Raw genomic sequence first — 27,796 nt, 5'->3', positions numbered from 1 at the left:
ACAATTTGCGTGCTTTACTCCTAAATTCTCTGAGCAGCTGCCAAATATAATTAGAAACAAATGGCTTTATTCCTCATTTGAGAGCTCCACAGACATTGGGGGGGGGGGGGGGGGGGGGGGCTGTCAGGCAAATTTGTCTCTTATGTGTGTTGTGAGTCTGCAGCCCGTGGGCCCCGATTCCTGCTGCTGTCAAGGGTTACTTTCTGCCCGCGGGGCAGAGCCTGCCCCAGGGAGCAGCACCTGCAAACGGGCTCCTGCCTGCTCCCCCAGGGGAGAGCCCAGGGCGGCTTTCCCCTTCTCATCGCCACAGCTGGAGCCTCTGTCCTCTGCTTCTGTGTGGCTCTGCTCCAGCCTCTCGCAGCCAGGTGCTTCTGTGCAGACCCTGAGTTGCTTTTTATTAGCTTTTTAGATGGTCTTTGCTCTGCATCGCTGCAGAGAAAAGCCTGAAAGCCTCTCCCGCCGCATTGCAAAGACACAAGGTGGTGGCAGCAGAGACTTTAAACGCCGTTTTTGCTCAAATGCCCGACGCGTGGTTCCCCTGCCAGCTCAGGGCTTCCCCGGTGCAGCAGCGAGGGCTTTCCACCCTCAGCTGGGTGTCGTGGCTGCCTCCACGGCCGTCCCCGTGCCGCTCCCAGCCTCAACACGCTGCCCTCGGCCCCGCGTCTCGCTGCCCCAGCCCTTGAGGCTCAGCTGCCAAGCCAGGACGTGTTGGGATCTGCCTTCTGCCGCCTCCCCTGCTGTGAAAGGGCTTCCTCGGCTTCTCAAGGTTGTTCCGGTTAATGGGCACTCACTCTGGGCTGGGAACCCCTCCCTGGCTCCGGTCGGTGATGGAAGCGCCCCACATTGGGCGTTTTGCCACAGCCCCCCCAGGTTATAGCGTGTCCCAAAAGCAGGGAGAGGGGAGGGGAGCCATGTGGCAAGAGCACTCAAAGGCTTCACGCATGGTAGACAGCTTATCTCCAACCCCTGGCCCCAGGACTTGTGCATAAAGAAGACCAGCACCCTTTCTTCCTTCCGTGTGTGTGTGTGTCTCACTCAAAGAAACAGATCAAACCCAATTGCTGCTTGAAGACAGCCCTCCCTGTCTGAGACGGGGAGGGAAGGAGGAAGGCAGGATGTCCCCTTTCCAAGGCGCAGGGGTAATGGGATCCGGTCGGCAGCTGGGCTCGCAGGCAGTCGGGGAGGTAACGTGGGTTTGTACCCCAGCAGAAGAGCCCTGTAGCGCCCAAAGGCTTTGCTGGGGTTTTGGGGGGACACCTGCAAGCTGGTCTTCACCATACGCCACCCAGCTGGGGTTAAAGGAGCAAGGAGGAGAGCAGATATCCCCCTCCTCGGACCTCTCCGCTAAAGGAGGGAGACCTTGCAGAGCAGCTCCCAAGTGCCTTGTTTTTCTTGCAGCCCTGTTGTGCAGAGCCAAGGTGGTGGTGCAAGCGAGGAGGCAGGAATGAAAGGGCTGAGGTTTGCCTCCGGGCCTCTTTGCAATCAGGCAGCAATCCTCTCCCCTCGCCCCGCCACCGCCGAGCGAGCGTGTTTGAACCGCAGGCTTGTCGAGTCCTCTCCAGGCCTGTTGAAACACAGGGCTGCAGCGCCTCGTGCTAAGCAGCAGGTAAATAAAGCTGCTCGGGTGCTGGGAACCGACTGCTGCGAGGACGGGTAACGCGTCGGGGGCTGCGCCGTCCCTCCGCAGGCGGAGGCCGGGATGGGGGGAGCGAGGAACAGGATGGTGTGAGGCACCTTCCCCACCAAGGGGGCTTCTGCACGGGGAGCCAGCAACCAGGCAGAGGCATGCAGGCAGAGGCCAGGTTCAAAAATCACATCTAGAGATGAAAAGCTGAAGCGTATGGTCACCGACACTATTTCACTGTATCTTTTTTTTATTCCGATGTTTGTTACCCCTTAGGCTGAAATAGCCACCCAAGGCCACTGTCAGAGAGCCCTAAGGAAGCAGGTGAGCTCAGTGAACGCAGAAACCCTGTGAGCAACCTCCACCTGGTTTTGGAGGTGAGTAAGAGGACCTGATCATGGAATCATGGAAGTGTCAAGAGTTGGAAGGGACCTCTAGAGATCATCTAGTCCAACTCCCCTGCCAAAGCAGGGTTTCCCAGAGCACATCACTCAGGACTGGGTGATGTGGGTCTTGAAAATCCTCAGAGAAGGGGACTCCACGACCTCCCTGGGCAGCCTGTTCCAGGGCTCTGTCACCCTCACCCTAAAGTTCTCCTTTGTATTTGAATAGAACTTCCTTTGTTTCAGCTTGTGCCTGTTGCCCCTCATCCTATTGCTGGAAACCACTGAAAAGAGTCCGGCTCCATCACCCTTCAACCCACCCTTTAGGTGGTTGTAAACGTAGATAAGGTTTCCCCTCAGTCTTCTCTTCTCCAGGCTAAAGAGCCCCAGCTCTTTGAGCCTTTCTGCTGCCAGGGAAGCAGTCGGGCAGCGTGGGGGACCCTGGAGGAAAGCTCAGCTCCATGGAGCCCTCCCTGCCTTCCCACCACCTCCCAAAGCCGCTTCCTGAGCACGCAGGGTTTTGGGGCACGTTTTAGGGTTTTTCAGGAGGGCTGGAGCCGGAGGGGTGAGTAGGCAGAGCCTGCGGCTCAGGAGCTGGTTCCGCCGTGGCCTGGGCTGGCTGCAGGGCATGAGCTGAGGCGGCGGGAGGGAAGCTGGCAGAAAGCAGGGTGGGGAGCAGGTTCCCTTCAGGCTTGGGGCAGCCGAGTTCAACCTGCCAGCTCAGCCAGGGGGAAGAAGTCAAAATGAGAGCAAGCGGGCGTTTACGGTTGGGTCTGGGGATTTCTTTTTTTTCATTTGGTAGAGGGATGTATTTGTAGGTAAGTAGCAACAAAGCCTAACTTTGCCCTTACGTCGTTCTGCATAATTTGGGATATTTTTTTTTTTTTTTAAAGAACATGGCTAAGACTGGAAAGAGGCAAAGAAACGCCTGTGAGCTCTAGGTCAGCCAGCCCAGTTAGGGCTTCAGCTCAGTCAGAGGAGTCCACATAGGACCAGGAAAGTCACCCGCAGGAGACCTTTACAAAACAGTAATTCGTAATTGCTGCATTAGTGCTAATTTAGCACCCCCAGTCACCCCTCCTGCCCCCAAGGAAGGCTGTTCCACAGGGAAAAATACCCACTCCAATGCTGGCAGCATGGCATTGCAATCCCTTCGTTGTTTTTTTTTCCAGCGCCAGCTGTGTTGCCTTCTATGTAATGCGTAGCTGGTGCCTGGTATTGTGAAAGGTGGCATGGAAAAGCAAGACTCATGAGTGTGGCCTCATGTTTAATTAGAAGCTAATGCGCTATTATTATTAGGCACTGAAGGAATGTACTGGCGAAGCAGTGCTTGAGCTGTTTTAAAAGCACTTTATAAGAGTACTTTCCCCTCGCCTAGCTGGCATGCACCACCTTTATTAGGAGGCATAAGGCTGCTGTTACCTGCTCTTACGGCTCTTTTGCAGTTCAGTTTAATTCCAGCGGTGTTTGCCTATATCTCAAATCTCACTGGAGGACTTAGAAATAGAAGGGTATGGTGTGTGCTAGGCCAGGCCAAGTGTTTAATCCTAGTGGCACAGGGCTGGAGAAACTAAGTGGTCTGTGGTTGAATTTCCTATAAAGAGAGACTGATTAAGGGCAGCTTAATGACACATGACAACCTTACCGGTCTCAAAAGAAGTTGAAGGAAGCACTAAGAAAATTACAGTTTTGTTTTTTTAACGAAAAATTTCACTGTCAGCGCTTTTAGGAAGCTTGCTGTGACTGCTATGCTCCAGTAAGAGGTATAATGCTTTGTAACCTCCTTATATTGGCATGAGCACGGCTTCACCACCTGTTCTTTAATACAGTTGCATTAGGCAGGCAGTGAACTGTCTTGAAATTCAAGAAAGTGAAGCAGGGGAGTTGCAAACAGGTACCTGGAGCCAGGAACAGTATCAAACAGCAGCAGGTTCCCTGCCCCCTCTGCAAGCACCCATCCTCCTTTCACTATGGCCCCCTGCCACTACCATCTCCAGTGACAGGAGGCTGGGTTTTGTTAAGAAAGTATTGACTTTCATGGGGCTGGATTCCCACAGGAGCGCTTTGACTCCTAAAATCAGATACTGAGGTAGCCCTGGCATTCATATCTCTGTGTGCAAAAAGAGTCTCAAGCAGAAGCAGCTTTCCTATCAGGGAAAGTGGGAACAAAACACGACGCTGCTGCTTGCTCTGTGGCACACATGGTGAGAACACACCACCAAGGAGAGGTGAAGCCCACCAGTCAACAGCGAAGATCTGACTTGGCTTAAAGGTGGGGAAGAAAACTAAACTCCCTGACCAGCTCCTGCATAAACGCAAAGCATCCCAATTGTACATCAGTGTGTTATGCATGTAGAGGCTAGTTCATGTGGGTTTTAGTCTGTAAACTTATTCTGAAATTAACATCTCTGATTCATTCAAGCTCCTTACCTTCCATATGAAAGCTAAGGGTAGTGTAAAACTGAAGCCAGCCTCGCGCGTCAGCAGTTTGGGCTGCTGCTGGTCAATGGGTTTTCAGTTACTTTAACAACTACAAGATACAGATAGGTATGGAACGCAGTCTTTTATTAATAACAGATCACATTTGAACTTTGAAAAGAGTGAAATTAAAAGGTGTATTAAAACATACCCACTCTAGGCAATCTATTTTCTTCAGTAGAAAAAAGCATACAACAGGTAGAAATTCTATATACACAGTATATCGGTGTAGTCAGCAGCCCCTCCAAACATTGTTTCGCAAATTGGTATAACGGTGTTAGAATATACCACGCAGTTACAGTCCTGTATGAATTTTAGCTTTTGACTTTTTCATTTAAGACAAACCACTAAGCACCCAGTTCAGCTTCCTGATGTTGGAATGCATACACGGTGGTACTGTATATGAAGATATCTGTGTTAAGCTTTTGCTTCCGCTTATGTATTTTGGGGATCCTACCTCATGAATAAGTCTGCCTCATCGATTTTGAGTACATGGAAATCTGTAATCAATGTCTCTGTTACACAGAGTACTTTCTGACCCTGAAATGTGAATAACTATAGTCTTAAATAGCCCTTTCCTCATCTCTTACTTTAATTTCAAACGGATTTGTGTTATTTTATGCTAGAGGCTTTCAGCGGGGGAAAAGGAAAATAAAAAAAGCAAAATGTTAGTTCTTAAATTAGTTTGGCACATTAAAAAAAAAAAAAAAAAGCACGGGGGAAACTCACAAGTTTCATCCTTCTCTCACATCCTTGGGAGAGCAATGTCAATAGAGACAGGTCAGGCACACGCAGAATGACCGATAAAACCACGGCATGGCAAACTCCAGCTCTTAGCCTTACATCTGGCCTTAGTCCATGTGTGCTCTCACTTGCACATGCAAAACAGAAGTAGCTTCTGCTGGTTGCACCTCAGTCCATCAGCTGACACCGCTGATGAGCACTGCACAACTGGAGAAGGCCCTTGTGAGTCAAACTCCGGCAGCCTTCTCGCACCATGTAGAAAGGTGGCAAGTTCTGTACCTTTTGTTTTAAGTCTCACTTAACAACACGGTAACTGAGCTCTTACTGCTCTGCTGAGTGAGCTGCAGCAGGGTCTGACATATGGGGCTTTGCATGTCAGTGTGCGCCCCGTGCTTCAGAAGAACCTCAACCGTTTTTGTGTGCCCTCCTCGTGCAGCCAGATGAAGAGCTGTCCACCCTTCACTGTCAAAGGCATTGATATTTTCTGAACTGACAAGTTCTTCTACTACTTCAGAGTGCCCGTTTTCTGCAGCAAGGTGTAACGCTGTCCTGTTTAAAGGGCCTCTGGCTAGAACACTGGCCCTTTCATCTATCAGCAACTTTGCTGTTGCTAAATGGCCGCTGCGAGAGGCCAAGTGCAGAGCGGTGTATCCTTCCGCTGTTGCTGCCTCAATGTCTGCACCGTGCTTGAGGAGCAGCCTGGACGTGCTCGTGTGGCCAGTTTCAGCAGCAATGTGGAGAGCAGTCTGCAAGAGCGCGTTCCGTATGTTGACATCCGACTCCAGGTCTATGAGAAGGCGAGCGACGCGGTAGTGTCCTCGTTGGGCGGCCAAGTGTAGCGAGGTCCTTCCATCCACGGTCTGCACGTTGACGTTGGCACCCCGCTGTTTGGCCAGGAGCTTTACGATGGGGAGATGACCTTGCCAGGCAGCATAGTGCAGTGGCACCCAGTCATCCTTTCCTTTGATGTTCACATTGACACCTCTTCTCAGCAGGATCCGCACAATATTCTCTTGGCCATACTGACAGGCTATGTGGATGGGCGCTCTGCCTTCAAAATCTATCTCGTTTAAGGATGCATTCTTATCAAGCAGCATTTTGGTGCTGAAATCATCCCCGTTTTGGGCAGCAAAGTGAAGAGCAGTCCACTGATCCTCATCTTTGGCATTAACGTTGATTTTCCTAGCCATAATCAGCTCCACAATGCTTTTAACTTTCTTCTCAATGGCTATGTGGAGCGGAGTGGATCCTTTCTTGTTGGTGAGATTAGGGTTAGCATTGTACAGGAGAAGCCATTTGACGCACTCTTCTTGGCCAGTTTCAACAGCCAAGTGCAAAAGACTGGAGTTCCCATCTAGAACAATATCAACATCTTGAGGCTGGAGAATCTTCATCAGCTTGCTGGTATCTCCAGATAAAATGGCCTCCGTTAGCTTCCTCTTCTGTATGTCTGTAGTACCAATATCTAGATGGATATAAGGAAGAAATTTTTTACAGTGAGAGTGGTGAAACACTGGAACACGTTGCCCAGAGATGTGGTAGATACCCCATCCCTGGAAACATTCAGTGTCAGGCTTTATGGGGCTCTGAGCAACCTGAAGATGAAGATGAATTGAAAATTGAAGATGTCCCTGCTCATGGCAGGGGGTTTGGACTAGATGACCTTTAAAGGTCCCTTCCAACCCAAACTATTCTATGAAATAAACACCAACACTATTCTGATACCCATCAAACCTTACTTGCCCATGGCTAACATATCTGGTGGCTTCAGCAATGACTTGACTGCAAAGAAATCTCGCGCTTCCATGTCCTGCAGCAGTTTCAGAACAATTTCAGGTCAGATTTGAAGCCCCCTTACTCTTATTCTGTTTCTTGTGAAATGAAGGACTAAGGATGCTATGGCTGACCTCCCTGCACTAATCATTGTTTGCTTAACTGGAAAACAGACGCCTGGGTTTTGTAGCACTGGATTAAAAACAGAGATGTGTGTATGCAGCAGCAAGGGTGTTTATTACAATGTTCATGGGGCTGCTGAGAAAGTGGCTCAAGTCTTCTCAAAAAAGAAAAAAAAACAAAACCAAAGGCACACAACGTGGTGCTCAGACTTGGGCTTAGTGTAACTGAAAAAGCCACAAGCTCAGCTGACTGGGCACTGGCTTTAGTCCCGCTTTGAGCAGAACACTGGACTAGGTGGCCTCCCTTCCAACCAACCTTTACATGACTGATTCTCTAATAGCAATTGGTGGGAATTCAGGTCACTTCTTTTCAAAAGTAAATAAGATGTATTATTTCTCATTAGATCATGTCTGAGAACCACCTCATTCTTTTTCCCTTTTTTTTTTTTTTAAATAACTACCTCCAGTAAACAAATTTGTAGTGCTGACAGCAAGAGAAAGCAAGGCTAACAGTAATTTTCAGAATGTTATTCTTTATATGACTACTCTCCAACCTACTGACTCCCATGCCCCAGTCCAAATAACTACAAAAATAAACAACAACAAAGAAAAACCTGACCCTTACCTGAACTCTCCCTTTCAAAGGAAAGGGAAAGGGAGCCTCTGGATGAAAAAGCTGAATCTACAGATGAAACTCCTGAAAGCCGCTTGTCACTGGAGGCAAGTTTGGACTCAGAAGAGCTGCGGCTGAGATCCTCAGGGCCTTCCATAGTCTGTGAAATCCCTGAGTCCAGCTGGGACAACAACTCTGAGAGACTGTAATCCTTAACTGATGGTAAAGCAGGCTCCTGTTTCGGCTGGGGTAATGTAGACATCCCCTTCAAGAGAAGCACACAAGCATTTTAGAAAGGTCAGTAAAGAAAACTGAGCATGAGGCCCCACAGGAAGAGACACAAGTTTGTTGGTTTGCAGGTAGCCTTTAAGCACTGTTTGTGTTAGATGAAACCTATGAATAAGGTCACTGAAAATTTTCAGATGCAGGAGGGCAGCTCTCATCAGTACCCACACAGCCACTAAAGCCACATGGCTCTTCTGTCTACAGCATTTTTTAAGATCAGTCACACCCACCTAGTTCCAGCCTTTATTTCCTAACTGTCCTCAGCAGTCCAAGATCCACTTGGCAGTTCTGCACTGAGGTTTCCCTGAGCTGGTCCATTCATTTGCTGTCACTTTTGCAATCACCAAGACCCACTTCTATCAGGCAAGAAGGTGCTCGTAAGTGGCAAAGAGAAGGTTGCTTGCAAAGTTACAGGTCGCAGAGGAACCTGTTCCTTGCAAAACCTAGAGCGCTTGAACAAGAGAAGGAAAGAAAAAATACCTCAGGCTGCTGCTCTGGGGAATTCTTGTTGTCCAGGTCCTGAGTTATCATCTCTTTTGTTTCATCTTCTGGTTTCTCACAAAGGGCCTCTGTTTCTGAAGTGATTTCTTTGAAGAAAGCAAGAGAAGGTGTTGGTTTGGTTCTTTGGCTTTCTTTTATTTTCTCTAATAGGAGACTTTTCAGAGATGCCCTGCTGCCTTTCCTCTATCATTACAGCTTAACAGCTTTGAGATACTGTGGGAGAAAAACTCCAGTTTTGACTGTTCCTTCTAGCACCTCATCAGTAGGTACAAGTGTGTAACCAAGCAAAGAGTGCATGGGGTTGACTTAACAATTCATTTTCACATTCAGACCAGACTGATGTTATGTGGTGGCTACACTGCAGGACTGTGAAATGGGAACCAGTTTACTGCTGGCAGATTTAGATGTGTTTTTAAAAAGATGGAATCCCTCTTCCCTTCAGGCTGCATACCTTTTATTTGAGTAGGGGGAGAGGGAAGAGGCAAATCTCTCCCATTAATGCTAAATGAAGCTACCTGGAGAGCACACTTCCTACATCCTTCTGCACCTCTGCATTCGTAAGAGGTGCTTTGGGCAAATTCAAGCCTTTTCACCAGAGTTGCCTCTTATTGGCAGAAAAACGACAGTACAAAGTGTTTTGTTACAAGAAAACAATTCAGTTTCTCAGCATACAACAGTAAATATCAAGAGCCAGGACCTTCATGGTCAGGAAGGTCAGGACCTTCACCTTGGCATGGTGAAAACAACACTACCACCAGGTTGGTATATGCCCCGATACACACAATCAGAAATGACCATAATTTCTGGCTAAATGGTTCAACTGGTTCAGTACAGTCCTTATTCCTGACGTGTTTACATAACACCATCATGGTCAGACTTGTCCCCAGATAATCCCTTCCTCCACAAATGAATAACTGGCCTGTATCATTGTCTCTGCCATACAATGTGCTCTATTTATTCTGTCACAGAGGTTCACAGAATTTACCCCAAGGATTAGCAGAGTCCTGAGCAATAATGTGACTCATAGAAGAATAAATGGGCAGCCAAGTTACGAGGAAATCTTACCTTGAAATGTTGGCCGTTCACCAGGATCATCTTGCCAACATTTTTGCATCAGTTTGATCAAGTTATTACATGAATGAGGCCTGGATTTGGAAACAGCAGGTAGCTCTGGGCGGTGGCCTTTAACTACTTTTACCATAATATGTAAAATGTTGTTTTCCTCTGTAAAGCAAAAGCACATAAAATAAGATCTCCCAGCAAAAGGAAGGATTTCTCTTTTGTCTAAGAGCATTAACAGGGCATTAGGCTGAAATTTTGTTTTAATGTATTTTTTTTCTAGATTTAGAGTACTTTTATGAACAGGGGAAAAGGAGAAATTGGTCTTGTTCTCCCACAACACCTTTATCAATGCAGTAACACCTGCTTCCCATGTATCAGATAAAACAACTGTCAGTAAGTGACTGTGTTCTTTTTCCACTCATAAAAGACACAGAACCAAGGAGAAAAACTCAAACAGTTCTTTGCCACCTCTCTCAGGATTTCTGTGCCTGCTGTAAGAAAACTGAACCACAGCTTTTAAGTTAGACCGGGCACCTGAACTGTTCATAAAGGTGAAGGAAGAACACAAATCAAGCAGGGCAGTAATGTGGTTCTTGACTCTGAAGTCAACCATTGAGCTAAATGGCATCGCTCGCTTGGAGAAAAACTAATAGTAGACTGGAACCTGTTCCAACATGTTTGCTATACATAGGGTAGTCATACACACAGGAAGTCATACAGAATAAATAGCTGCCGGTCGATCGGTACATTTACTGTGGGGTGGAACAAGGCTTATTCTCACAGCCAGCTGGGTTTTTTTTTTGTTGGGTGTTTTTTGTTGTTTTTAGAGACCAAATCTGTACCTACAATCTCCAAATAAACTACAGAACCTCTCTAGAGGAGATGTTTCTGAAAACAGCACTGTCGACTGCCAGTTGGCTTTGCTCTGTGCTGTTCCTGGTTGGCCACAGCTAGGTCAGAAGTCTGCACAGACCACACACTAATCTGGGTCTGTACGGCCAACTCCAGCAGAAACAAAAAGGTGCAACTAGGGCCCCCTGCAGCAATATGGGTTCTGCTTTCACAATGGTGTTTGTGATCAGAATTTGAGAGCTTGAAGGTGTCTACCGTACAAGACTGTAGGAATTCGGAGGACATGCCTGTAAACTAGGGCTTGGTGGGGCAGGAAATGTGCTTATCAATAGGAGAAAGGAAAAAAATCCAACATAACCCACAATACGTCAAACTTACCTGCAAAAGGCTTCTTCTGTGTAAGAACTCCCCAAACCACAATGGAAAAGCTACAAATAAATGCAAAAAATATATTTCTAGTAAAGCTTTTTTAAAAAAAAACAAAAACAAAACCAAAAAACCCCCAACAGAAGCACCACAAATTTTCCTAAATTCTCTTTCCTTATCCTTCACTTCTGCATCTAATTCAGCTGATGAACACAGACAAGAAGATGCAGCCAAGAACCATGATTTGAAAGTCTAGTTTTTGCAGGGAGGAAACTGAGGCAGTGATCATTGGGACTTGCTGGAGGCTGCTGAGTTCTTGGTAGTATTTACCAACTAATCCACACCAACACTAACAAAATCAAAGAGCAGCAAAGCATTACCATGGATTTTATTTAATACTTCTACCCTGCAAGATGCCTTTAAAGAAATACATTCCATACAAAATATGACATATCTTTTAATCTACAGCTATGATTTCCTTTTCCTAATAGCCTTACCATGAAAGAACAGAGACCTAGTGATGAAATCCACTGAAGATAGCTAAGAATTTTGTCACAGACTTGAAAAGTAGGTCAGGATGTACCTTTTGATGGGGAAATTAAAAGTGGGCAGAGTGCCTCACATGCCAATTGCTAATAAGTGAGTGTTACTTGGAGTGATAACGCTCAAGACCCAGGATCAGCTGCAGTTTGTTAAAAGGCCTCTACCCTATGAAGACGTCGCAAAAAGCAAAGCAAACATGCCCTCTTGCAAGATGAGGCTCGAACCAGATTTAGGGGTTTCATGCTCAATTAGGTTTTATAACCAGAAAAAGAGGGCTCATTTTACAGCATTACTTAAAGAGCTTTTAAGTGCTTTCATAGATAACTGACCTGTAGACATCATGTTTGGTGTCAAAACACCTGTTTTTCTCTTTGATGCGCTCTGGAGGAAGGTATGCAATTGTGCCACACAGGCCATCCATGCTGATGTCATGGGAATGGGACAAGCCATTGCACTTCGCAAGTCCAAAGTCAGAAATCTGCAAAAAACAGAGGAGGAAGAGGGGAAGAGAAATGCACGCTACCATTAGACTTCAGAGGTGTTAACAAAAATTTTTCTGTAAAGAACGATGGACGTAACAGGATGACCCAACAAAATATAGTGAGCTGCTGCTCAGAAATACTAAGCTAAAGAAAACAGCTCTGGAAGCAACACGCTATGGTAGGCTTTTCTTTATGGTTAAGCAAAATAAAAAAGTAAGCAGTTGTTTGCAAGTAGCAGCATGTCAGCCCATTACATGGCAAACACAACAAACAGTCAGACAATTTATTGTAATTTAAAACTAGTCAAATTTAGCTAGTGCAAACTACACTTTAATGTAATTATTGGTCCTGCCACCCTTTTTCCTTGTGTAACCTCACATTGTATGTTATGTTTAAGCGTTCTGAGCACCTGTTTCCAGACCATGAGCTCTGCAGTAAGTGCAAGAGAAACTGCTCTTTCAGATACCGCTATTACACTGACCATGCCAACAAGGACTAAGCCCAATGCACCAAGTGTCTAAAAAAAAAAAAATAATCCCAACCCAAGTCACACACGCACACCCATCAAAAACCCACACAGGGAATTCTTTTTGGCAACTAGGAGATATGGCAAGTTGGTGCAGTGACGCAGTGAACACAGCTGAAATGAACAAAACAAGTGACAGCAAGTTTATAAAAAGGAAAACACACCTCCACTTTAATTTGAAGTGTCAAACAAATATGCATTCATTTGCTCTCAAAGGCATACCAATCATCAAGCAAACAGATAGGCAAGGAATTTCCTTTGTCTTACTTATTTCCCACTGGTCAAAAATGTCTATTACGCGAAGTGGAAATTTCAAGAAAAGTCAAGTCTTTTTGGTCGACTCAGCCCACTGATTTTTGTCTACATGTTAGATAAGATTTCCTCCCCGCCCCCCCAACTTATATATTCTTTTTATCTAATAAATACTCAAGTTTTTCAATGACTCATTCCCCTTTTGATCTTCACAGCTTCTCCTTTGAGAAACTTCTCCCTCAAAACAACAAGCATAATTAAAAAAAGCTTTGGGTTTTTTTTTTTTTTCTTTTCTAAATAGGCTCCAACTTGACACTTTCAGAAGTTTCTGTCTAAAGATACCACAAAGCTAGTCCTAACACGCATCCATTACTGGAAAGGGAGAAAACGGCTGCCAGCTTTGGCCTCCTGGAGAACAGGCAGGCTACACAGCCATCAGTCTTCAAATGCTAGGAATCTCCCTTTGCCATAAACCAAACAAAGCAACCTACACAGCTTCAGGAAGAACTTCTCCCAGGCACAAAGCACTCGAGAGAGGCATTCTCGGGAGCTACAGAAGTCCTGTTCTCTAGCACACGGATATATTCAACCTGTTGTCCATCTGTATCTAAATCTATAGGGTGATGTGGGAATGACTTGAGAAGGAAAAAAAAAAAAAAGGGGTTGGGGTGGGGGCAAAGTCATCTGAAGGAATAGTTTCTCATGCTTGTAGGGCTACACTCTCGGAGGGGGATTGCTGACCTCCTCAACAAGAAAATCACTGGAGTCCAGGGAAGAAGTACGTAGTCAAGAAACCCAGGTTTGAAGCCAGTTTACCCTGGGAAGAGCTGAATCAACCGCCCCAGGAAGTGCAGCAGGAGTTTGGGGCACTTAGAGCTCCACAGGAGAACAAAAGCACAACCCCAGCATCACACAAGCCCATGGTGTCAGGTTAATAAACGAACCAACTGCTGCAAGTCTGAACAGATCCCACCCGGAGAGGCGCTGCTATCCTTTGATTAACGTGAAGCAGAGGCTTGTGTGCACCTCAAAAAAAAATCCATATGGCATGCAGGCATAATTAAAGTAATACACCTTCCTCTTTGTCTAAACAATACCGTGTTTCCTACTGCTTAAGTTAAGAAATAAAGATGAAATACAGACAGCTCAGTGACACTCCTGTGTTAAGAGCCACCAGCTATGTGCGGGAATCTAAGGCTAGGGGCTAAGCACCCCAGATAGAAAAGGTCTCTGTCTCAGCCTACAAACCAAGAAACAGCTAAGGTACATAGTAGACCCTTCCCCAGCCTAGCAAGAACTTTACCTCGTGGACCTGCCCCTACCCACTGTGAAGGACCAGCTTTTATAGCAGTTAATATGAAATTCATCTGTAGAGCAGAGCTTCAATCATATCAAATTCTGCAGAAAGCAGAATGAAGAATTGCTATCTTCCAGGCTGCAAGAAGAGAGTAAGATTCTGCAGACAACTTTTGCGGCTTTTATGAGTTCCTTCAGGGTGAATTTTCCCCACTGCACGGTGTATTTAGTCATGCAGTTTCTTTAAACATCAGTGGGAACTGTGCAGTGGGTGGAAGACACGGCCATTTAACTTACCTATTTTGCCTTTAAATTGCTTGCCAGGTACCTGGTTCTGCAATACAAGGCACCCTGGCTGGGGAAGGCAGCGAAAGCGGAGCACCCCTCGCCGCTTCTTCCTCCGCATCCCCACTAGCCCTGGCAGCCCACCCCGGGACCTGCCCTGCCCCACCACCCCACAGAACCCCTAATCTCACTCCTCACATCAGTGGATCCCACTGTGCTTCAAAAGCATACCTAATATCAGCAAGAGTTAAGAGGAGACACGGAGGCGACAGACTGCTTCATGCAAAACACGCGGTGAAGGGGTAGGAAGAAGAGAAAAAAAAAAAACAACATTGGCCAAAGCCCACGCAGACAGTGGGGCTGTTCGTGTTCAGACAGCTCGCTCGGTCTCTGCTCTGAAAAGGTCTGCATGAGAACAAACACGTGAGTAGAGACTGGGGAGGGGAGCTGCACACCTTCTCCTGCCCATTTCCCAGCAACACTTGCTTTACTGCGAGATTCCAAGAACTAAAGATAATTTTTTATTTCTTTTTTGTTTGTGGGTTTTAAATCGAGAATGCTATGCACACAGGTCTTTCTCTGTTTCTGTCATTGGTGGATGTTTCAATCCTACTTTGTAAAAAAAAAACAAACAGAATGCTATGCACACAGGTCTTTCTCTGTTTCTGTCATTGGTGGATGTTTCAATCCTACTTCTTAAAAAACAAAAAAACCAAACCACAAACAAAAAACCAAGAAACCAAAACACTCAATTGCAAACTTTAAAAGGCTTGCATTTGTCAAGTTGTTTTTTGGAGGGGTTCTGGTGGCTTCGTTTTTGTTTGGCTGGGTTTTTGGGGGGTGCTGTTGTTTGGCTTTTATTTTTTTGCCATTTTTTTTTAACATAGTAAATACGCTCATGTAACTACAGTGGTTACTGAAGTCAGCTATTCCCAAACACTGCAGGGATCTAGCTTTCAGGAACAAAATCAGCCCTTGGAAGGTGCTTTCACCAATGACTCCTGACAGGCCATCCTGAAGAGTGCAGGCCATCCTTAGCCTCTGACGCTGCATCTCATTTTTCTGCAAGTAAGACTCAAGAACCCACTACAATGTCTCAGGGACAGAGTTCACCTAAAGGTTTTCTTCATCATGATAGGTAACCAAGCCATCGGATTAATTTTTAATCACTGCTGGCATATCCAGTATTTGTCTCTGTTCAAAGTCTCTGTTCACTTGGATATTGAGAACACCACCGCATTTGGCTATGGGTTTTTTGGTGTTGGGGCTGTGTGCGTGGTGGTAGCCTTGTTTGCTTGTTTTTCTGGGGGCAGGGGGGAAAGGCTGGGTGTTTGAATTTTGTTCTTTAAGAAATGCTAGAAATTTTTAAGAAACTTACATGGGTCACGGATTTGGGACTACTAAAAATTACGAATAAATATTAATTCAAAGTGTAGACACAACCAGCATCTGCACTTCAAACATATGTCCTTCCTTCATTGTTTATCAACACCCTTCAGTTAGCCACTAAAAGTCTTCTGAAACAGACTATATTGCCATCCTTTTCCAGCCTGCTGTGAAACCTTAACTCCTCAAAACCTGGTGTGGTGTTTGTAATGCTCTCCTCAGACGCAGCAGAAACCAAAGCCACAGTCAAACATTCTTTTTAATCCATCATAAATCTACATTACTGTGACAGGGATGGTCTTGTTCCCTCCCCTGTGCCACCACAATTAGATCAATTAGACAATTGATCAAGGTGAAAACCAGCTTTGTTGGTTGGGATTAAAGAGCCACGTAACAACAGCCCTGCATGGAAACCTTGATCAGGAGCGGTGGGAAACAGGGAGCTGGGACACACAAAACAACAAAGCCTCTTCTCATTTCTAATAACAGGAGAGCATTTGCAGCTGATAAAAAGAAGTGGCTGTGTTAACTAACATCAGCTAGTCTAATAAAGCGAGACAACCACCCTTTATCAGTCTGGCCTCTGGGTATTACTTTGACCTACAGTTAACGACCTACATTAAGAAGCTCTCTGATAAACGAATTTGCCATCTGACTTCTTCTAACTCCACACTCAGAATTTTGCAGCCCCTTCTTCAGTTGAAGCAAATAAAGGTGAAGACCACAGAGCAGAGGCAACCTGTCCACGTCTAGTAAGACCATCAGCACAGTACAACACTGCAGCAAACTTCACTCTTGACACTGGTTTAAATTGGAACACTGTGGGGGAATAAGAACAATAAGAGCTACTACAGTGAGCTTAAAGCAGTGCACAGCTGAGACCAGCTCAGCCTGCTTCAGGTTGCTTAAAAACAAAATCTGGGAGATGAAAAGTAACTGGTGGGATTTGCCTCTGTGTGTGTGTGTGTGTACCCACACGTACATACATGTGCATGTGTGTATATATACAAGACGAGATGAGGAGCAGCAAAAAACGGGCTAGATAGTAAGAGAAACAAGAACTTAACAAAGAATGCTTTTGCCTAAAAGGATTAAGTTGCAGGTTGACTTCATTTTAAATACCTGAACAAAAAGTAACACTCTAACTATGAGATTTGGAAGATAAGCAACCTGGGAAGCAGCAACAGAGCGAGCATGCGGGCACAGCAGCTGGCAAGAAGTGAGGGCATGAGATTACTGCATGGTGGGGTGGGGTATGTACATGGATTCTCCTACCGAGGGCCCTGGAGAGAGATCACATCAGAGCAGGGGACGAGCAAACTGATGTGGCTTTGCTTCCCCAGCACCAGCTCCCCACAAGCGACTGCCACATCTCAGGGAGCCCAGGGGAGAGATCCAGAAGTCGTACAGACAGGAGAGCTGAAGAACAGGCTCATAAAACGTGGTCCAGTTATGCAAAAACTCGATGTTGAGCAGCCTGTGAGTACTGGAAGGCTGCACCTATGGAATGCTGGAGAATGGGGCAGGGAGGATCGTGTTGATACAAATAGAAACAATAGGTTGAACTGAAAGAAAAAACAAATGCAGGCTGATCCTGGCTGTGTATGGAGTAATCCTCCCAAGGAAACCACTCTGCTTAAGGCAACCAAGACGGAGCAGGACATGGAGGGGAAGGGAGCTCCCAGCTTAGGCTCTTGTCAATATCAAGCTCCACCACCACCACTCCCAGGGGAGGAGGCACGCACGCATCCATCCATCCTCCAAAAAACAGCAGAGCCTTACCTTATGTTGTATATATTATATACATGTATTTGAAATCACCAAGGAATCCCCGACATGCCTTGGAAAAAGTTAGTACCTGCCTATCCCTGCTCAGTGCTCAGGCTAATCCCGATCTCTTAATTATCTTCCCAAGACCAAAATTCAGCGCACGCTTATGTAATGCGCAGGAGACGGCTTTATGATACGGAGGCACCCACTTGATGATAAGTTCTGTACAACACTGCTGCGTTAGTCATCATCCTCACTTGGGGTTTTTACAGTAAGTGGTGTGCTCGTAAAAGAAGAAGGGCGTGTTTCCATTTAACCAGCAACACGGCACCGGAGCATTTCTAATGTGCTCCATGGGAAGACCGTCTGTTTCCTGGCTCAAGGGCAAACAGTTTATACAAGTCCTCCCTACCTCCAAACTCTTCTTTTACAGTCTGCAACATCTCTTCACTCACCTTAGGATTCTATTAGGGACAGGTCACCTACTAAATTAATGCTAACATTTAAAAAGTAAAAACACTTCAATCATCAGCTCTATTAGCCTTCCAGCAAGAAAATGCACATTCAATCAAGCTGCAGGGTCTGAAATTTAATTGCGAGTTTCACATCACACAAAAAGAAGGTTTGAGGCCACATTTTTAAAGTGAAGGCACCTCACAGAATATGTACATCTCTTATTTTGCATATAGGTTCCCATGTCTGCTTTGCTGCTTGGAGGGGTTTCCAAGGTGCCTGCAGATGTAAAAGACTGCTGGCTGGAAAAAGGTTTGGATTAGACCACTCTTTCCTGAACTTGATGGAAAGGGTCCAAAGACCTTCATGTGTTTCACACCCAGAGCGAGCAGCAACAGTGTAGGCATGTCAACAATGACCTCACCAGAAACATTTTTTTTGAACATTTTGCACTTTGCCTCTTGCATTACATCACCACCCAATACAGACTATACAGTAGGCAGAATATCAGGCAGGATTTCAACCTCCTGGAACAGTGAGAAAAATACAGCCTTCATATCTTGGCTTGTGGATGAGTCAAGAATTAGGTATTTAAGAAGTTATGCAAGCAAGCACAAACTTTAGGTAAATAAATACTTAGCGACGGCCTCTCGGCACCAACGTGTGAGAATATACTTTCAAGAGTTCAAACCCTGATGTTTTGGCCATAATACCACAGACTGCCTGTAGATGCCTACTACTGCAGAAAGAAAATTCTTCTAAGTAAGCCGTTAAGAGGCCTAGTAAAAAAGCTGAGATGGTCACAGGTGTGATTTCATTAGAGGCACACACCTCTTATGGCTCCAACCCTTTCACAACATCAGGAGAGATGTTTTCATGACATGAAAACGTAATTTTTAGAATGGTACAGGCCAAAGACATTTGGCCAGTTTGAAGGGGACAGGAAAACCAAGCAGATGGATGATGGCACTGATTAAAATCACCGTGCTTGTACTGAGCTGTATCAGCCAGCTGACATGATTAAACCTGCAGTTCTAAGGTGAAGAGTTTAGCCATTGATTTGAAAAAAAAAAATAATTATCAGGAAGGAAAAATATGTATTTTAGTCTCTTTCTTCTCCAGAAGGAAGGATCAAAAATCAAGCACAACCTTCTTAGTCCAGCTGTCAAAACAGAGCCTCCAACAGAGAAGGCCAACAAGTTTTGCTAGCTTACTCTGGAAACGGAGAATGAAAAGAATTTCATGCTGATACAGACACAAAAATTTCCTTAAGTGACCTCTGGTATGCATAAGCAGTCAGGACAGAGATACTTCTTCACTGCATATGCTCTGAGCAAATGAAAGAAGAAAATGAGTCGCCTCCAGGAAGGCTTCTCTGGACTCCAGCTGTAAATGAGATTTGGGTATTTAGTGGAGCGTACAAAGCCAGAAGGACCTAGACAGAAAGCTGTGCAAGTGGCATAGATGATTTATAGGTTCACACGACTTTTCTCTCCCTGTTCTCATCTGCCTCATGATCCCACTGCAAGGTAATTTATAGCAGGACCCATTAGGTTTCAGAACCAGAGCTCACCGCACTAGCACCCTCCTAAAATTTCAAGAGAGTTCTCACAAGACTCCTAACTCTATCTCAATAGAGGTTGTAACAAAATGATGCACGAATCACATAGGCAAGTTTGGGGATTGGAGTGATTAGGTTACTGGGTGGTTTTTGTTGCTGGTTTCACTCAGGGTTTTGACAGGAGCCATACAGGAATATCCGAAAGTGGGTCCCTGGCACAGAGTGCCCAGCACATACCTTGACATGGTAGTGGGCATCAAGAAGGATGTTTGCAGGCTTGAGGTCCAGGTGGAGCAGCGGAGGGGACATGCAGTGCAGGAAGTTCATCCCCACAGCTGTCTCGTGGATGATTCGGAAGCGCAATTCCCAGGGCAGAGGTTCAGAAGCCAGGAGTTTTTCCAGAGACCCCGTTTCCATGTATTCCATGACCAAGCCAACAGGCTCTTTACAGATGCCATAAACAGGAAGGATGTAGCGAAACTTTGCCATTTCCATCTTCCTGGCTTCTTCCAGTAACTCCATGCGCTCCCTGGGTAGAAGAGAACAGACAGTGAAGGATGGAGTAAGTGTTTCTTCCCCCCCAAAATATGCACAAAACCTTACTATATGAAAGCCAACACCACACTTCATGATCATTGCTTTCATGACCACACTACATCTCATCAGCCTGTACTCCGGGCAGATTTCCACAGTTACTACCTGTGTTTTATGCCTCTAACAGCAGGCAGCTCACAGCTGCTGAACCACAGACAAGCCGGACACTTCGACAGCGCAAATATCCCCAGCGTAAAGCCCGTCTCCCCGCTTTGATGTTTATGCTGTGCTGTTCAGAACGAGGACGATACACATAGTGCCCAGATTTACCCCCGCTGTATCTCCTTGGGCTAAAGTCATTAACTTTTTGTGAGTCATAAGGTTGCATTAATCAGGAGCGAGCAGGGACGGTATTGCTTCCGCAGGCTGCCAGCGCGCGGACCCAGGCCTTGGGAGAGGAAATCCCAGGACCCACCATTTAGGGGGGCAAGCCACCAGCTACAGCTGAGGGGATCCTGCAAGAGCCTCCTTATCCTCAAAAACCCCAGACTTGGCAACTCCAATACTACGCTCGCTCGGAGGACGATACACATAGTGCCCAGATTTACCCCCGCTGTATCTCCTTGGGCTAAAGTCATTAACTTTTTGTGAGTCATAAGGTTGCATTAATCAGGAGCGAGCAGGGACGGTATTGCTTCCGCAGGCTGCCAGCGCGCGGACCCAGGCCTTGGGAGAGGAAATCCCAGGACCCACCATTTAGGGGGGCAAGCCACCAGCTACAGCTGAGGGGATCCTGCAAGAGCCTCCTTATCCTCAAAAACCCCAGACTTGGCAACTCCAATACTACGCTTGCTCAGCTCCAGCGGATGCCGAAAACTCCCGGCACACCATTTTTGGTGATGTAACAGTCCCGGCGCCGCACGTGTAATGAGCACCCCTGGGTTGTTTACAGGTCACTTTAGCCTGACCCCACAGGGCACGAAGCGTTACTCAGTCCAAGCTGCAGCCTCCCAGGTCAAGACCCTTAATTGCCATGCCCTCCTTCTGCACCTCACACACGGCCAACCTGCTGGGAGCCTCCTTGCCAAGAGGCAACAAGGGTCCTCTCCCCTGATGGATGAGGTGGTGGATGGAAAAAAAACAACCCCTCAGTCTGCCAAAAGCTACGTTATTAGTGATGATGGGCAGTACCCAGAGCAGCTTTGGGCCACGGGTACCGATGCATCATTGTTGCTGCCACCCACTAGTTCACAAAAGAGGACACAAGGAGGTCAGGTAGATAATATTTCCCAAACAGACCCTCTCTTATTACACAACAGCTCTTGTAATGTACCCAAGGTGTGTACACTATCTATTGGAGAAGAGTACCCGAAGTAATAGGACAAAGTTTTAACACAGTCAGGTAGATAATATTTCCCAAACAGACCCTCTCTTATTACACAACAGCTCTTGTAATGTACCCAAGGTGTGTACACTATCTATTGGAGAAGAGTATCCAAAGTAATAGGACAAACTTTTAACATAGACCCCTGATAAACAGAGAGTCCTATTTTAAAAGACAAAAAGCATTGCTTTGATGCTCCTCCACCCCCTGCAGGACTTTTGAGACGACTGGCTCTCCTGGAAGACACCAGGGTTTAAATATAAAGCTCAGCGAGCATATTCACAGTGGCTGCAACAACTGATCAGAAGAAAGATGCTCATACCCTTGGCAAGGCAGAAAGCTCTATCACCTGCTCCCTCTGTCAGTCTCTGAGAGCTGGAAAATACTGGGGACCAATCCCAGCCCAGTCAGTTTGTGCCCTGTGCCACTAAGAAGTGATGCCAGTTACCACTGTGGAAGCCTCTGCCATGGCAGAACTATCAGCTCAAATTTTTTATTGTTTTTAAAATCCAAGGCCAACTAGAAGCACTCTCTGCTTCCAAAAAGAAAAACGCCAAGTCCAATGTTCGCACAGTGAAGTCTCCCCTTCCTGTCTGTCCCCCCTCGCTGACACCCGAGTGACCCAGGGGACAGCACACACCACCCATGCTGAAGCATGGCCTGCAAGAGACCCTCGGTGCTCCCACGTGGGAGCGATTTCAGGAGCCATCATTTAGCCCTTAGACTCCTCCGCATCAGGACCCTCGGCCTCGCCGGCTGCAGGAAGCGCAGTCGATGTTGGCCCAGACAAGGCTGGGAAGGCGTCTGCTGCCTGTTCCTACCCAGCTGCAGCAGCCTGCAACAACCCCATGCAGCAAACATCTCACGCTGGGGGCGAGTCTAGCCTAGCAAGAAGCAGCAGACCTATTTCAGAGGCAAGATCAGGCTGAAAAATGGTTTAAGAGGGATGTACACGCTGAAGAAGACAAAAAAAAAAAAAAAAAAAAAGGGAAATCTTTTCTCTCTATTAACCATGTTGGCTCCTGCTGCTCCCTACAGCAACTTTCTTGTGAAATAATTGCCTTTGTAGACAAGTACCCAGTTTGCTCTTTGGCACGCTGGAAGGGAGCGCCTATGAATAAGGCAACCAACTCCTTGCCCCCAAGCCACATGCATAGCCAGCATAATTCACCAGGCTTCGGCGGGCTGAGCTCTGGAGTCAGGGATGTAAAATACCTGTCTGAGCCCTCCCAGGCAAGGCAAGAACCCAGCAACAGCTAAAGCCTAACAAGAACCACTAGACTCCCGGGGATGGGGTTCCAGGGCTAACGACAGCCTTAGAGATGATCACCAAAATCACAGGCATCAGCTGCTCGAAATGGAGCATATTCCCCCATGAAGAGAGAATTTCTATTTTCAACAAAACAATAATGATAAAAAGCTCCCTTTCTGTTTGGATCAGACCCAGTTATATGAGTGAATTAACTGACTAATTAACAGGCAAGTGCCCTTTATCTAATTTGCCTGTTTAATAAAACCCCCATACAACAATTGCCACCTTCAGCATCTTCCCATACCCACAGCCTTCAGAACTCAATCAGCCAGCGATCTGCTCAAGCCAGCGAGGCACAGGAGTCAGTTTTCAAACACTGTCACTTTTAGAAAACAGAAAAGGAAAGGAGACAAAAGAAATAAAGAGAGCCAAAGTACAATTCGGTCATTAGCCAAATGCTGGAGTGCACTTGCATTAATCTTATTAACACAGACAGGTTGTTAAAGCAAGATCTCCTCCATCAGGCAAAGATGAAAGGTCTTCCCCTTTCCTTTTCCCTTAGTGCAAGGTGCTGCTGGCACTCAGCACAGCCTTAGGTGTTCTCCATACACCCATCACCTCAATACACAAGTGCTAAAGCTGTCACAAAGGATGCTCTAAGTGTCCTTCAAGTTCCCATTTAATAGATCAAAGTATGGGATGGGAGGGTTGCTGCTCAGTTACTCCTACTACTTAGAAATTAGTCTGCACTGTCACCAAGAAACACTTCCCTCCGAAGTGGAGGAAAAGAAAAGCTCCTTATAAGGTTTCTCAGTCAAGAGGCATGAGACTAGCCTCTGTTATAATAGTTTCTTATTTAACATCTACACGATTAAAGAGTCAGAATTAGCTTCTCTAAGCACCTTGGCTCCACTCCCCTTCCCCCCACTACTATGTCCTAACATTATAGTGATAAAAATTAAAAAAGGAAAAGAAAAAGCTTGCACACAGGGCAGCCAAGCTCATGTAAATCATGAGGTGCTCGCATTTTCCCTTGAAATAGTATTAGGGGACAGGGACATGCATCGCAAGAGACCTAGCACTGGGTTTAGTGCCAAAGAGCATCTTTGTCAGGGAAGAAGTCAATGACAGATCTCCCATTTTCAAAGCAATTAGAAGCATTACATGAACGAGGGACCACTGACATCCCCGAAACAGCTGTCCGCTTCTGCTCAAAGTCAGACCCCGACCAGACAGGGCTGCATTCTTCAGATTCTCCTGGAGAGACAAGGGCCTTACTCCTGCCCACCGCCTCACTCCCCAGGGCACAACCCTTGTACCACAAACCCTGCCACAAGAACAGCAAGAATTACGACTACATCCACATTTGCATGCATCCAATCTTTATGCCCTAAAGATAACACTGTGTTATAAAAACACAACTTTAAACTCACAAGGCAGTCCTTGCAGCTTTATATTCCCCCACCACTACCACCGCATTTCCCTAATGGAGTCTGAGACAGAGCAGTTTAAAGTTGCTCCAGAGAAACTCAAAAAGCCCTGAAAACCTGTAGTGGGGCTGTTTCTGTGAACTACCTCCAGACACAGAGCAGCCAGGCTTCTCCTGGCCCAGGGGAGATCCAGCCCTGCACAGCCCCGCTGCTCTCCAGCGGGGAATGCAAGTTACTTCTTCGCAAACTGCAGGTGGTGAAGACGGGGTCCACAAAAATACAACACCCTGTAGGGTTTTCTTTTCAGTGACTCTTTCGTCTGCATCATGGCAGATGTTTAAGAGCATATTGTAACCTCTGCTCTGCAGGGTACATCTTTAGTAACCTTCCTCAGAGAAGAACGTTAAGAGAAGTAAAGGAAAATTAACCTCTGCTCTGCAGGGTACATCTTTAGTGACCTTCCTCAGAGAAGAATGTAAGACAAGTAAAGGAAAAACACTGCATGGTCAGGACAGAATATGTTTGGGGGGAAAAAAAAAAAAAAGGAAAGGAAAGGAAATAAAATCCTTTCTTTCAGGTTAACACAGATCTCAGTCCTGCCAACAGACCTCTGCTGCACGGCCCTGGTACAAAGGGGTTACAGGTTAACCCGGACAGCTAAGCTCACCCCTACTCTTTAAGGAGCACAAGCTGAGTTATTAAGTTCTGCCCATATATCCAGAGGCTGCCAGAACAGACATTCATTCACCTTTGTTACCTGAATAAATACAGCACCTGCTAACAGCAAGGCACTTCTAAAACATCCTGAATTTCTAAATTCTATTCCATTGCTAAATCCAGGTCCTGCAGAGGCAGGTCCGTGTAGGGTTTGCTCATAATTTTTTTCCCCCCAATCAAGAAAGCATACCTTTCCACCTCCACACCCTGCAGTCACCCCCACCGGCTAACACCTCCAGAGAAGAGCCCTGAAGAACCTCTCTGGGAACCGTTACATCCTTCATACTCGTTACAGCCTGCACGTTTAGGTTCAGCCATAAGAAATCCGCAAAGGCTTCCAGGTTGCTCTCTGAGCTCACCACCCTTTTTCTCCAGACCATACTTCCATTCTGGCCAATGGGGGTAAAGAGAAAAGACCTTGCGTTCTCCACCACAAGTCCTGAGGGGGGGAGGCTCCTCCACTTTGCTGGCTCACACTGTCTTTTCTTGAGGCTCACAGAGACCCTCCCCATCCTGAGAGCACCTTGAGTCGTATGCGGGAAACGTGATCTCAGGAGACAGAAAGTGGGAGCAAATAAGGTGTTAGGAATGGAATTTGGCTCAGTCGACTGAGAGGGCTTGGGCTTCAAGGGAAAGCCACTTCTGGCTGTACATTCAGTTTTTCTTCTGCTTGAGGCCACTTGGCTCCACGCTGCGATAATTGCCAAGGGAATTACTTCAAATCTCTCACTGTCTGCAGACACACAGTACGAGAGACTGTACACAGAGCGTTACCGCCACCAAGCCATTACAAACAGGGTTTTAATGTGGTACTAAATAAATAAATAAAATTTTAAAAGCCTCTCTGTGTTTTTTCAGGTAATGTTTCTGATACCACTGGCAATTCTTCTAACTCGGCTGCTTCACAGGGTTCCAAGAAACGGCCAGTCAAGTTAATCTCCTGGATTAACAATCTAATCACGCAGGCTTGTTCCAACCTGCGAACTAAAGAGGTAGTGTTTTATTTTGTCTGTGCCCCCCACCCCACCACTGGAATGGCACAATTCGAGTGAGAAGTCTTTTTTTTTTTTTTAGGAGGGGGAGGATGGGCAGCATTACCAGCTACTGAAAGGGCTTTGACAGAGCACCCAAAGAACCAAAAGAGAAGCATATACACGTTCAGTTTAGCTTTAATTTTGCCAAAACAGCCATTTCAACAGACAGGGATACTCCAACTTCCAGTTAATGCTCTCCCTAAGCATTTGAAGCACAAATCCTGCAGTAAAACAAATAAATTGTTTCAGGAATTGGACTGTCAAAATGAACCAGGAGTTGCAGGAAGCCCACACCTTCAAAGTTCCCAAATTCTGCAGGCATTTTTGTGTACTGCCCTGCATGTTCATACGGTCCTTCCAGTACCTGCACGCCTCCTAGCCACTGAGTGACTGGCAGTTCCCTATTGCTCACTGATTATATTTTGAGATTTGGTAGCAACCCTCAAAATTAATTGTTCATATTACAGTAGGTGACAGCATCCTTCTTCTCTCACTGAAAATTAACTTTTGAATAAATCTCTAAATGCATTCTGCAACTGAAACGCGTAGCAAATGTTCTAGCTCATTTTTAAGAGATGTTTTAGTTTTAACTGCAAAATCAGTCAGCTACAATACAATTCTGATTAGGCCTCAGTAGGCATCAAGTCTGAAAGCTACTTTGAAGTTTTAATAGTAGGAGGGCTCCCAGGTTAACCCAATAAAACACCCTCAGCAACTTTTGAGGTCTTTTCCATGTTACTCACAGACAGCACAGTTGCCCTATGCATATATTAACCTCTCCCCTTTTACACAAGGAACGTTTTTATAGTATTTACTATGCTATATAAGCCATGCCTATGGCGAAGTCAGCAACTGAGGTAATGGGCAAGATGCCCCGCTACCCTAATAATCTTGCAGAACGTGGGCCTACAAACGTTTTTAATCCTGGCCCAACTTCTCTCCCTCCTCCTGCAGGAACCGCAACAAAAGAAACCTTTTGTGACCGAACCAACCCCATTTGTTCTTGGGGGAAAAAAAAAAAAAAAAAGAGAACTGCAGAATCAGCTCGTGAGTTGGCAGAGATCCCAGAGATCAAGGTGGAGCTGGAAAAGCTCCATGAATGTGACTTGGCCACATTCACCTCCCTCCGCACAGAGGCTGACCTGCTGGGAAATCACTGCCGTTCCTCAAAACAGAAAGATTCTTCTAAAGACGCCTCTGAGAGCTTTCCTCTAGGAAAGGAGAGCTGTACTCGACAGGCCCCCATCACACAGAGACGGCGTGAGGACAGTGCAGCCGACCATCCTCCAGCATGGGCCACAGCCAGTTACAGAGGGCAGGTGAGCTGCTGGAGGAGGTTCTCACCATGCGGTATCTCTACCTGCAAAGGGCAAGACAGCTTTACACACAGTGGGGGTGTTGGAACTCAATGATCTTTAAGATCCCTTCAAACTCTCCATTCTGTGATTCTATGACGCATCCCAGGCAGAGGCAGGGAAAAGCGCTGGCCCTGAACTGAAGCTGGAGAACGCTCTTTTCCCACCACGTCTCCTTTCAGCACCCACTCCTGACAGGCAGCAGCACACACCCCCACGGCTGCAGCACCCACACCTCGACAGCCCCCCCCCACCACCAGCAAAATGCTACAGGGCTGGCTTTTCACAAGGCAGGGGGAGATGACTGATCCCTGAGAAGCGCCCACACCCCCCACGCTGGAATCCCATTCAGCATTCCCACTCCTGCAACAACGAGAATGACACAGGGTTTGGAAGGGACGTCTAGGGAGACCATCTAGTCCAACACCCCATGCACCACCTCAACGCTCCCACACGAACCAACACACGCACGACCAGGGGGCAGGGCAGAAAAAACCAATCAAAACCAACAAAAACCCTCACGCTTTCCTGAGTGGCAACCAGGGGAACAAGCCGAGAACCTACCCAAGAACCTTCCCTTTCCCAGCGGCTTACAGGACACCTTGGAGGGAGGCCGGACCTGAGGGAGGCCGGACCCATTGCGCACCATACAAGTTAAAGTTGCTCCTCGCTTGGAAGCGGGACCTAGGGAATGTCTAATTGCCCGGTTCTCCTCGCTGCATTGGGTCAGGAC

At 46.4% G+C, this 27,796-nt stretch overlaps 1 protein-coding gene across 2 annotated transcripts in view; it reads right to left on the bottom strand.

Annotated features, from left to right (window-relative positions):
• Positions 1–4,553: 4,553 nt before the first annotated feature.
• RIPK4 (receptor interacting serine/threonine kinase 4) overlaps positions 4,554–27,796 on the bottom strand; it is a 23,592-nt gene continuing 349 nt past the window's right edge. The window contains exons 1-8 of one of the 2 annotated variants that reach the window (XM_014938263.1): positions 27,628–27,732; positions 19,595–19,886; positions 11,676–11,824; positions 10,816–10,865; positions 9,589–9,747; positions 8,503–8,609; positions 7,750–8,002; positions 4,554–6,694 (exon numbers count right to left, since the gene is read on the bottom strand). In XM_014938263.1, the coding sequence (XP_014793749.1) occupies positions 5,517–6,694; positions 7,750–8,002; positions 8,503–8,609; positions 9,589–9,747; positions 10,816–10,865; positions 11,676–11,824; positions 19,595–19,879 (2,181 nt within the window). In that variant the 5' untranslated portion in view covers positions 19,880–19,886; positions 27,628–27,732 and the 3' untranslated portion in view covers positions 4,554–5,516. Of the gene's footprint in view, positions 6,695–7,749; positions 8,003–8,502; positions 8,610–9,588; positions 9,748–10,815; positions 10,866–11,675; positions 11,825–19,594; positions 19,887–27,627; positions 27,733–27,796 lie in introns of those variants that run through there. The other variant, XM_014938262.1, reaches the window with a different exon arrangement.

This window comes from Calidris pugnax, unplaced genomic scaffold (genome assembly GCF_001431845.1).
Source record: "Calidris pugnax isolate Ruff unplaced genomic scaffold, ASM143184v1 scaffold25, whole genome shotgun sequence".
NCBI lineage: Eukaryota > Metazoa > Chordata > Aves > Charadriiformes > Scolopacidae > Calidris > Calidris pugnax.
The sequence above is the reverse complement of the archived record's forward strand: the minus strand, read 5'-3'. Positions and strand labels throughout refer to the sequence as shown.